The 12,215-nt window shown below is 49.6% G+C and overlaps 1 protein-coding gene across 4 annotated transcripts in view; it reads left to right on the top strand.

The window, feature by feature from the left end:
* Positions 1–9,325, top strand: part of ANO7 (anoctamin 7) — a 45,444-nt gene extending 36,119 nt beyond the window's left edge. For 3 of the 4 annotated variants that reach the window (XM_077456294.1, XM_077456291.1, XM_077456293.1), the window contains exons 22-24: positions 478–568; positions 2,311–2,470; positions 8,043–9,325. In XM_077456294.1, the coding sequence (XP_077312420.1) occupies positions 478–568; positions 2,311–2,470; positions 8,043–8,077 (286 nt within the window). In that variant the 3' untranslated portion in view covers positions 8,078–9,325. The remainder of the gene's footprint in view (positions 1–477; positions 569–2,310; positions 2,471–8,042) is intronic. The other variant, XM_077456295.1, reaches the window with a different exon arrangement.
* Positions 9,326–12,215: the final 2,890 nt, after the last annotated feature.

Genomic DNA, 12,215 nt, shown 5'->3' with positions numbered 1-12,215 from the left:
TGAAACAATATACTCCCCCAGCATCAATAGACCCCCTCCCTCAACTGTAGATCCCCAAACATCCGGAAACAATAGATCCTCCAGCAGCCATAAACAATAGATCCCCCAGCACCCCTTGCCATTACATGCATTTAATGCTGGGGGTGAAAAGAGCCCCGGGGACAACTAAGGTGATGATCCACCCCAAGACATGGAATAGAATTTCCCGGTCCAGCTCCAGCCAAAGGTCTCCTTTGTATTATGGAGAGTCTTGGATCGGATTGGAAGCTCTCTCTGGATTATATTTCTGTGTCCCCATAAATCTATTTTCCCGCAGGGGGTCACTGAAAAGGGAAGTGACATCCGAACCCCTAAAAAAAGTATCTTTTCTCTCCCCTCTGTCAGTGATAATGGGGGAGGGGCTGTGTGTATAGATCCGCTCTATGAATGTTTGGGGGGACACCCCGGGGTCACCCCATCTCTCTGTGTATGGTGCAGGTACAAAGCCTTCCGGGATGAGGACGGGAGATTCACGCTCTTCTATTGGAAGCTTCTGGCCGTGCGGTTGGGGTTCATCATCGCCTTTGAGGTGAGTGGATACGAGAGCCAATAAATCCGGTTATTGATCTGAGAATGGAGGAGCAGAGCACCATGGGAGCGCAGAGAGCGGACAGCGAGGTAATATATCCATAGCGATCGATGGAAGGAACGCAGACACCGCTGCTCTGCACATCACATGCGTCACCCCTTGTGGTGAAGTCATGATGACCTCTCATTGGGATCAATAAAATAATCATTCCCCAGCAGAGTATTCCGTATAATGTTTACTCAGCACTTGCAGTTTACAACTTTCAATGCTGCTGGCTCCTGCTCTCTCAGGGCTGCTTCCCTGAACTTCCGGTCTTCACAGGAATGAGATAACACAGTGTCTGGGGTCAGTCTGTTAGTGTGGAGAAAAGGGAGGAGGAGGAGGCAAGGGGAGAAGGTGGGGGGAGAGGAGCAGGGGGGAGTAAGGGGGAGGAGGAGGAGGGAGGCGGAGCAGGGGGGGAGTAAGGGGGAGGAAGAGGGAGGCGGGACAGGGGAAGGTAAGGGGGAGGAGGAGGGAGGCAAAGCAGGGGGAGTAAGGGGGAGGAGGAGGGAGGCGGGACTGGGGGGTTTAAGGGGGAGGAGGAGGGAGGCAGGACAGGGGAAGGTAAGGGGGAGGAGGAGGGAGGAGGAGCAGGGGGGTGTAAGGGGGGGGAGGAGCAGGGAGGAGTAAGGGGCAGAAGGAGAGAAGAGAAGCAGGGGGAGTAAGGGGGAGGAGGAGCAGAGGGGTGTAAGGGGGAGGAGGAGCAGGGAGGAGTAAGGGGCAGAAGGAGAGAAGAGAAGCAGGGGGAGTAAGGGGGAGGAGGAGCAGAGGGGTGTAAGGAGGAGGAGGAGCAGAGGGGTGTAAGGAGGAGGAGGAGCAGAGAGGAGTAAGGGGGAGGAGGAGCAGGGAGGAGTAAGGGGGAGGAGGAGGGACGCAGGGCTGGGGAAGGTAAGGAGGAGGAGCAGGGGAAGGTAAGGGGAGGTGGAGAAGGGAGGCAGAGCAGGGGGGAATATGGGGGAGGAGGAGCAGGGGGGAGTAAGGGGAAGGAGGAGGGAGGCGGGGCAGGGGAAGGTAAGGGGAAGGAGGAGGGAGGAGGAGCAGGGGAAGGTAAGGGGGAGGAAGAGGGAGGCGGAGCAGGGGAAGGTAAGGGGGAGGAGGAGAGAGGAGGAGCAGGGGAAGGTAGGAGGGAGGAGGAGCAGAGGAGGGTAATGAGGAGGAGGAGCAAGGGAAGGGGGAGGAGGAGGAGGAGAAGCAGGGGAGAGTCTTGTCATCCTAGGATATGGGGCTGTGTGTGTCTATTGACGCACACAGTGCAGGGAGACCACTACACCCTGTATACAAATAAGATGCTGCAAGAGAAAGGAGCCCCCCTGAAACAGATAACCTTAGCTTAGACTGGAACATAGACAAGGAAGGGTTAAAGATAAAGAAGGTGCATCCGATTCCTCAGTGAGGGAATAAATCAGCATCAGAAAGTGAATACAATACAGAGGGTGTGACACATGTGCACTGTAATGGCCGCACAATGCACATACTGTGATAAAGTGCTGAAAACAAGTTATTATTGTAACATTGTTGCAGTTTGTTGGTCAGAAGTAGCAAAAATGTTACAATTAAAAAAACAAAAGCAAACTGGACTGTGATGTGTAACCCAGGATTGTATGATGTGTGGCGCCCTCGGTATTTGGGTGGTGGGCCCGGGTATATCGGTGTAATGATTGCGCAGATTGTCCTGACGTATTTCTGTGTCTCCCCTCCCCCAGCACGTGGTGTTCTTCAGTCTGCGCTGTATTGATTGGATGGTCCCGGACATTCCAGAGTCGGTGGAGATTAAAGTGAAGCGGGAGCGGTACCTGGCCAAGCAGGCCCTGGCCGACAACCAGGAGGTTCTGCTGACGGTGAGTCCGGCCTCCAGCTCCCCAGGTCAGTCAGCGGCACGGTTTGTGTTGTGCGTTGCATGTCGCCGTCTTGTGACAGTGCGGTGTCTCGTGATGTCGTGTCACTGTGCTGTGCTGGATGTTGTACAGGACCGCGCCGCCCTCACACCTCAGAAAATGCACCGCCCTCCGCACCCGCCAGGTAACTCCACACCCGCCAGGTAACACCACCCTCCGCACCCACCAGGTAACTCCATACCCGCCAGGTAACTCCACACCCGTCGGGTAACACCACCCTCAGCACCCGCCAGGTAACTCCACCCTCAGCACCCGCCAGGTAACTCCACCCTCAGCACCCGCCAGGTAACTCCACACCCGCCAGGTAACTCCACACCCGCCAGGTAACACCACCCTCAGCACCCGCCAGGTAACTCCACACCCGCCAGGTAACACCACCCTCAGCACCCGCCAGGTAATTCCACACCCGCCAGGTAACTCCACCCTCAGCACCCGCCAGGTAACTCCACACCCACCAGATAACTCCACCCTCAGCACCCGCCAGGTAACTCCACACCTGCTAGGTAACTCCGCACCCGCCAGGTAACTCCACCCTCAGCACCCGCCAGGTAAAACCGCTCTCAGCACCCGCCAGGTAACACCGCTCTCAGCACCCGCCAGGTAACACCGCCCTCCACACCCGCCAGGTAACTCCACCCTCAGCACCCGCCAGGTAACACCGCTCTCAGCACCCGCCAGGTAAAACCGCTCTCAGCACCCGCCAGGTAACACCGCTCTCAGCACCCGCCAGGTAACACCGCCCTCCACACCCGCCAGGTAACACCGCCCTCCGCACCCGCCAGGTAACTCCACCCTCAGCACCCGCCAGGTAACACCGCTCTCAGCACCCGCCAGGTAACACCGCTCTCAGCACCCGCCAGGTAAAACCGCTCTCAGCACCCGCCAGGTAACACCGCTCTCAGCACCCGCCAGGTAACACCGCCCTCCACACCCGCCAGGTAACACCGCCCTCCGCACCCGCCAGGTAACTCCACCCTCAGCACCCGCCAGGTAACACCGCTCTCAGCACCCGCCAGGTAAAACCGCTCTCAGCACCCGCCAGGTAAAACCGCTCTCAGCACCCGCCAGGTAACACCGCTCTCAGCACCCGCCAGGTAAAACCGCTCTCAGCACCCGCCAGGTAAAACCGCTCTCAGCACCCGCCAGGTAACACCGCTCTCAGCACCCGCCAGGTAACACCGCCCTCCACACCCGCCAGGTAACTCCACCCTCAGCACCCGCCAGGTAACACCGTTCTCAGCACCCGCCAGGTAAAACCGCTCTCTCAGCACCCGCCAGGTAACACCGCTCTCAGCACCCGCCAGGTAACACCGCCCTCAGCACCTGGCAGGTAACACCAACCACCGCACACACCAGGCAACGCTGCACCCGCCAGGTAACGCCGCCCGCCGCACCCGCCAGGTAACGCCGCCCGCCGCACCCGCCAGGTAATGCCGCCCGCCGCACCCGCCAGGTAACTCTGCACCCACTAGGTAACTCTGCCCTCCGCAACCGCCAGGTAACACCGCCCTCACACCTCAGAAAATGCCGCCCTCCGTACCCATATGGCCTGCTGAACATTAACCCCATCTGCAGTGTTCACCCCAACACTAACCCCAATACCAACCTAACACTCAACCTATTACTATTAATAACCCTAACACTAACCTAACTTTAACTCTATCGCTAGCTCTAATGCAAACCATAACCCTAACACTAATCCTTTCCCTAACTACCCATAATTCTGACCCTAACACTAACCATATCCCTGATAATAATCCTAACACTAACCCTATCCCTAATTCTAACACTAACCCTATCTCTAATTCTAATCCTAATACTAACCATAACCCTAACACTAATCATATCCCTAATAATAACCCTAACACTAACCTAACACTAACCCTATCCCTGATAATAATCCTAACACTAACCCTATCCTTAATTCTGACACTAACACTAACCCTATCCCTAATTCTAATCCTAATACTAACCATAACCCTAACGCTAACCCAACACTAACCATATCCCTAATTCTAACACTATCTCTAATTCTAATACTAACCATAACCCTAACACTAATCATATCCCTAATAATAAACCTAACACTAACCCTATCCCTAATTCTGACACTGACCCTATCCCTAATTCTAATACTAACCATATCCCTAATAATAACCCCCTATCCCTAATTGTGACCCTAACACTAACCCTATTCCTAATAATAATCCTAACACTAATCCTATTATTAATTCTAATCCTAATACTAACCATAACCCTATCCCTAATTCTGACACTAACACTAACCCTATTCCTAATTCAAATCCTAATACTAACCATAACCCTAACACTAATCCTATCACTAATTATAATCCTAATACTAACCGTATCCCTAATAATAACCCTAACACTAATTATATCACTAATTGTAATCCTAATACTAACCATAACCTTAACACTAAGCCCATATCATTCCTGAGGCTCTCCGGCCGGCTCTTTCTCAGTCTGTCGGCCATTCGGAGGAATTCGGAGACACAAATAGATTTCCATAAATTAGAAGTGGAGGGACTCAGCGGACAATGGCGGCTCTCAGGGCCGGCGGCGGGGGTGGGGGAGGCAGCCCTGGGGTGGGGGGGGGGGGGGTTCATTCTCGGATTTAATCCTTTTCTCACCGAAGACGCCAATCTGGAGCACTTTCCTGAAAAGCGTGGCGTTAGACATCGGCCGCCCCCGGTACCTGCCATCGCCGCGCACAAAAGGCGGAATAAGGAGAGCTTTGTGCCGCGCCGAGTTCTTTTGTGTCGCAAACATTCCCAAATTCTAGAATAGCACCACATTCCTGGGAGGTGGGGGGGAGGGGTGCGGGTCTCCCGGTGGGGTCACCATCCATGAGGGATAAAAAAAAAAAGATTGTCTGATAATTGCGACCAAATCGAGCAATCTGCTGCCATATACAGGATCTGACAAAAGTAAGTACACCCCTCCGTCACATTTCTTTTCATGTGACAACACTGAAGAAATGACACTTGTCTACAATGTAAAGTAGTGAGTGTACAGCTTGTATAACAGTGTAAATTTCCTGTCCCCTCAAAATAACTCAACACACAGCCATTAATGTCTAAACCGCTGGCAGCAAAAGTCAGTACACCCCTAAGTGAAAATCTCCAAATTGGACGCAAAGTGTCAATATTTTGTGTGGCCGCCATTATTTCCCAGCACTGCCTTCACCCTCTTGGGCATGGAGGTCACCAGAGCTTCACAGGTCACCACTGGAGTCCTCTTCCCCTCCCCCATGATGACATCACAGAGCTGGTGGATGTTGGAGACCTTCCCCTCCTCCACCTTCCCTCTGAGGATGTCCCACAGATGATCAATAGGGTTTAGGTCTGGAGACGTGCTTGGCCAGTCCATCACCTTTACCCTCAGCTTCTTTAGCAAGGCAGTGGTGGTGTTGGAGGTGTGTTTGGGGTGGTTATCATGTTGGAATACTGCCCTGCGGCCCCCAGTCTCTGAAGGGAGGGGATCATGCTCTGCTTCAGTATGTCACAGTACATGTTGGCATTCATGGTCCCCTCAATGATCTGTAGCCCCCCAGTGCCGGCAGCACTCATGCAGCCCCAGACCATGACACCCCCACCACCATGCCTGACTGGTTGCCCCCACACACGCCTGACACCATCTGACACCAAATACCTTTATCTTGGTCTCCTCAGACCACAGGACATGGTTCCAGTAATCCATCTCCTTAGTCTGCTTGTCTTCAGCAAACTGTTTGCGGTCTTTCTTGTGCATCATCTTTAAAAGAGGCTTCCTTCTGGGATGACAGCCATGCAGACCAATTTGATGCAGTGTGCGGCGTATAGTCTGAGCACTGACAGGCTGACCCCCCACCCCTACAACCTCTGCAGCAATGCTGGCAGCACTCATACGTCTATTTCCCAAAGACAACCTCTGGATATGACGCTGATCACGTGACCTCAACTTCTTTGGCGAGGCCTGTTCTGAGGGGAACCTGTCCTGTTATATCCCTGTATGGTCTTGGCCACCGTGCTGCAGCTCAGTTTCAGGGTCTTGGCAATCTTCTTATAGCCTAGACCAGTGATGGTGAACCTCGGCACCCCAGATGTTTTGGAACTACATTTCCCATGATGCTCAACTACACTGCAGAGTGCATGAGCATCATGGGAAATGTAGTTCCAAAACATCTGGGGTGTCGAGGTTCGCCATCACTGGCCTAGGCCATCTTTATGTAGAGCAACAATTCTTATCTTCAGATCCTCAGAGAGATCTTTGCCATGAGGTGCCACCTTCCTACTGCTGCCGTTCAGCTTCTTTCAAAATGTAACATCCAAACAGCATCACAGATATCACTATACTATATTTATATCCGCTCACTTTATTCCTAATATTACTCTGAAATTTAAGACAAAGCTGGGTGTAGCAAGATGTCCACTGCCGCTTCTTCCCACTGCAGATGTTCTGTCAGATGAGCAAACCTGGTAGCGGTGTAACGCATGTGCAGCTGATGAAACGTCACTTCCGTTACCTAATCTGACGGGTCACCGATTCTGACAGGACACCCGCATGCCTGAGCTAAGGGCAGATGGATACAATAAAGGAAATGCTACATGAATCATCTGCCCTTACTCAAAATGGCTACGGCTAGGAATGCTAGGGGGGTGTTTTACAAAGTTATTTGTGAACAAAATAAAGCATGGAGACATGAATGGACGAGGGGCGTTTTTGATTTGAATATTAAAAATGAATCAAATAGTGTTTTTTGGTTTGTGGTGCTCAGATATAGTTTAGCTCCACTTTAACAAGAATTGCATAATATGTAGGACACGCAACGACTTTGCGATCTTGTGGGCATACTGTAACCAAATGATATTTAATATAAATATTATTATTAATATTATTTAGGATCTATAAATTATTATTCTTATTTTTGATCAGGATCTATATGTTATGTTATTTATTATTATTATTATTATTATTATTCATAATCTATGTATTATTTATTATTATTATTCGGGATCTATTTATTATTATTAATAATAATAATAATAACAATAATAATTAGACCCTGACTGTATGTATTTATTATTATTATTATTATTATTCATAATCTATGTATTATTTATTATTATTATTCGGGATCTATTTATTATTATTATTAATAATAATAATAATAATAATAATAATAATAATAATAATAATGAATTTCATATTGATCCTGAATAAAAATAAAAATAATAATAAAAGTTAAAATAATACATAACATATATATCCTGAATAAAAATTATAATTTATAAATCCTAAATATGAATATTTAATAATAATAATAATATTAATAATATATAGATCCTGAGTAATAAATAATAATAGATCCCAAATTAACAAAAAAATTAATTATTATTGTTATTTTTATTATTATTATTAATAACAATTTATAATTTTTTTTAAATTCAGGATCTATATATTATTATTATTTATTATTATTATTATTATTTTTATTCCATTTCTCGCAGTAACACGCCTCTGACTTTGCTCTCTTCCAGCAAGCAGCATTTCACCCTGCGGCCTGATCAACTGAGTTTGCCGAGAGACGTTCCCGGCCAGCGGTCGGCGATTAGGCGATGGATTGGGATTGGTTCCGTGGCAGTAGAGGGCGGAGCTATGTATAGACTGCGGATCTGAGTGGAGGAGTCGGCTGGGAGAGCGCGGAGGAGGGAACGGAGTAAATATTCGATGTCTTCCAATGACGGACTGTTATACTTTGCACCAAAAAAAAAAAAAAAAAAACTTTTTGGAAATGCACGCTGCACCGCGGACGGGTAAAGACTGGATGGAAATCACATGCTCATTACCGTTACTGAAAGTGACGCACAATGGATGACACCGGGCTGAGTCCTGATTGGTCGCTCACCGCTGGAGGGAACTTTTTAGTTGAAGCACAGACCTACGTTCCCCCCATGTATAAGCTTCCGCGGGGGAGGGGTGAAACGCGTTGGTCGGAGTCCAGGCTGAGGTTGCTACTCCATTCATTGCAGTAGGACACCATAGATGTGCGACTTCCGGGGGTCGCCCTTCCTTTCTTAGACCGAAAGCACAAAAGCCGAGGGAAGGGAACCTATAACTGCCCCTCCCCCTCCCCCGTTCACATTCCTCCTACTATATCAGCCCCTCCCCCCCCCCCCCCCGCTCACCTTCCTTGCCATTGGCAATGCAAAGAAATCTAGAGAACACGCCTCCAGTGAAGTGTCAGACAGCATAGGTGACCATAGCCACGCCCATCCCATGCGACCTCGTCCAGCCAATAGAAAGCCAGTTGGAGAATCGTGCCCTTTCAGAAGGGGCGCTAACACGCCTACATGGGTTCGGTGCTGGGGGTGTTTATAGTGACCGCCCCCCCCCCCCCCCCCGGAGGGCGACTCGGGGAGAAGAGAACAGAAAAGGGGAAGGAAATTGTTTTTATATATCGGCTTCACTTTCATTTTTTTTTCTACGCACTTAAAATGTTTTCCTGATGTAATAAAACCCCGCCCCCTGATCAGAGGGGGCGGTCCTGTGACACCGTCTATAAAAAGAGCACAGCTAGACCCTCCCCCCACCACTTCCTCTTCTTCTATCATAGGGGCCCCGTGTGGCCCCCAGATGTTTGGCGGGTGCATGGTCTGGGCTTCATGTGGCAATAACCGGAGCATGAGAAACGCCGCACTTCATCCGTCCAATCAGCACTCAGCTGGATGTATCTTCTGTCTCTTTGTACTAATAATAATAATAATAATAATAATAATAATAATAATAATAATAATAATAAAGCACAAGGATGTTGATGTTTCATGCCGAGGATTTCTGGTAAAATATTGATGATTATCGGCGTTTTCTTTTCAGAGAATAAGTGCAGAAAATTCCTCCCCCCCTTCGTAGGGGGCGGAGACAAGTTACCTCTTGTCTCCGCCCCCTACCCACCCCCGAGCACCGTCCCTTGCTTCCACCCCCTGCCCGCCTCCCAGTACCGCCCCTTTTAGAGATTACTCCTTCCAGCAGCAATAACATATCCCCCCATCAACAATAGATCCTCACCAGAAACAATAGACCCCCTGCAACAATATACACCCCCCAGCATCAATAGACCCCCCTCCCTCATCAGTAGATCTATCCCAACAACAATGGACACCCTCCAGCTACAATAGATCCTCACCAGAAACAATAGATCCCCTGCAACAATATACTCCCCCAGCATCAATAGACCCCCCTCCCTCATCAGTAGATCCATCCCAACAACAATGGACTCCCTCCAGCTACAATAGATCCTCACCAGAAACAATAGATCCCTTGCAACAATATACTCCCCCAGCATCAATTGACCCCCCTCCCTCATCAGTAGATCCATCCCAACAACAACGGACCCCCTCCAGCAACAATAGATCCTCACCAGAAATAATAGATCTCCTGCAACAATATACTTCCCCAGCATCAATAGACCCCCCTCCCTCATCAGTAGATCCATCCACAACAACAACGGGCCCCCTCCAACAACAATAGATCCTCACCAGCAATAATAGACCTCATCAGCATCAATAGACCCCCCTCCCTCATCGGTAGATCCATCCCAACAACAACGGACCCCCTCCAACAAAAATAGATCCTCACCAGCAGTAATAGACTCCCCTCCATCATCGGTAGATCCATCCCAACAACTGACCCCCCATAACAATAGATCCTCACCAGAAACAATAGACCCCTTGCAACAATATACTCCCCCAACATCAATAGACCCCCCTCCCTCATCGGTAGATCCATCCCAGCAAGAACAGACCCCCTCCAACAACAATAGATCCTCACCAGCAATAATAGACCCCCACCAGCACCAATAGACCCCCCTCCCTCATCAGTAGATCCATCCCAACAACAACAGACCCCCTCCAACAACAATAGATCCTCACCAGAAACAATAGACCCCCTGCAACAATATACTCCCCCAACATCAATAGAATCCCCTCCCTCATCGGTAGATCCATCCCAACAACAACGGACCCCCTCCAACAAAAATAGATCCTCACCAGCAGTAATAGACTCCCCTCCCTCATCGGTAGATCCATCCCAACAACTGACCCCCCATAACAATAGATCCTCACCAGAAACAATAGACCCCTTGCAACAATATACTCCCCCAACATCAATAGACCCCCCTCCCTCATCGGTAGATCCATCCCAGCAAGAACAGACCCCCTCCAACAACAATAGATCCTCACCAGCAATAATAGACCCCCACCAGCATCAATAGACCCCCCTCCCTCATCAGTAGATCCATCCCAACAACAACAGACCCCCTCCAACAACAATAGATCCTCACCAGAAACAATAGACCCCCTGCAACAATATACTCCCCCAACATCAATAGAATCCCCTCCCTCATCGGTAGATCCATCCCAACAACAACGGACCCCCTCCAACAACAATAGATCCTCACCAGCAGTAATAGACCTCACCAGCATCAATAGACTCCCCTCCCTCATCAGTAGATCCATCCCAACAACAACGGGCCCCCTCCAACAACAATATATCCTCACCAGAAACAATAGACCCCCTGCAACAATATACTCCCCCAACATCAATAGACCCCCCCCTCCCTCATCGGTAGATCCATCCCAACAACAACTGACCCCCTCCAACAACAATAGATCCTCACCAGAAACAATAGACCCCCTGCAACAATATACTCCCCCAACATCAATAGACCCCCCCCTCCCTCATCGGTAGATCCATCCCAACAACAACGGACCCCCTCCAACAACAATAGATCCTCACCAGCAGTAATAGACCTCACCAGCATCAACAGACTCCCCTCCCTCATCAGTAGATCCATCCCAACAACAACGGGCCCCCTCCAACAACAATAGATCCTTACCAGAAACAATAGACCCCCTGCAACAATATATTCCCCCAACATCAATTGACCCCCCTTCCTCATCGGTAGATCCATCACAACAACAACGGACCCCCTCCAACAACAATAGATCCTCATCAGCAGTAATCAACCTCACCAGCATCAATTGACATCCTCCCTCAAAAGCAGATCCCTCCCAACAATTGACCCCCTCCCCCCTCCAGCAACAACAGACCCCAGCAGTAGAAATAGACTTCCCCAGAAAAAATAGACCCCCTGCAACAAAATAATCCCTCAACATCAGTAGACCTCTGCCTCAATAGTAGATCCACCCTAACAACAACTGACCCCCCCCCCCCCAAGCAGCAATAGATTCCCCCCACAATAATAACAGACTCTCCAACAATAATAGACGCCCCCCCCAGCAACAATACAACAATATACTCCCCCAGGATAGAAGTCCCCTCCCTCAACAGTAGATCCATCCAAACAACAATTTACACACCCATTCCAGCAACAATAGATCCCCCACCAGCAAAAATAGACCACCCCAGCAACAATAGACCTCCCCTGCAACAAAATAAACCCCTAACATCGATAGACCGCTCCTTCAACAGTAGATCCCTCACAACAATTGACCTCCTCAAGCTACATTAGATCCGCTGCCAGCATTAATAGACCTCCCCAGCAACAATAGACCCCCTGCAACAAAAAAATCTCCCAACACCAGTAGACCCCCTCCCTCAACAGTAGATCCATCCCAACAACAACTGACCCCCCCCCCCTCCGGCAACAATATACCCCCTATCAGAATCAAAAGACCCCCTCCTTCAAAAGT

Source organism: Lithobates pipiens, unplaced genomic scaffold (genome assembly GCF_037356315.1).
Source record: "Lithobates pipiens isolate NorthernLeopardFrog02 unplaced genomic scaffold, aLitPip1_a1.2 Scaffold_27, whole genome shotgun sequence".
NCBI classification, from domain to species: domain Eukaryota; kingdom Metazoa; phylum Chordata; class Amphibia; order Anura; family Ranidae; genus Lithobates; species Lithobates pipiens.
Note: the sequence above shows the minus strand (reverse complement) of the source record. Positions and strands in the feature narration are given on the sequence as shown.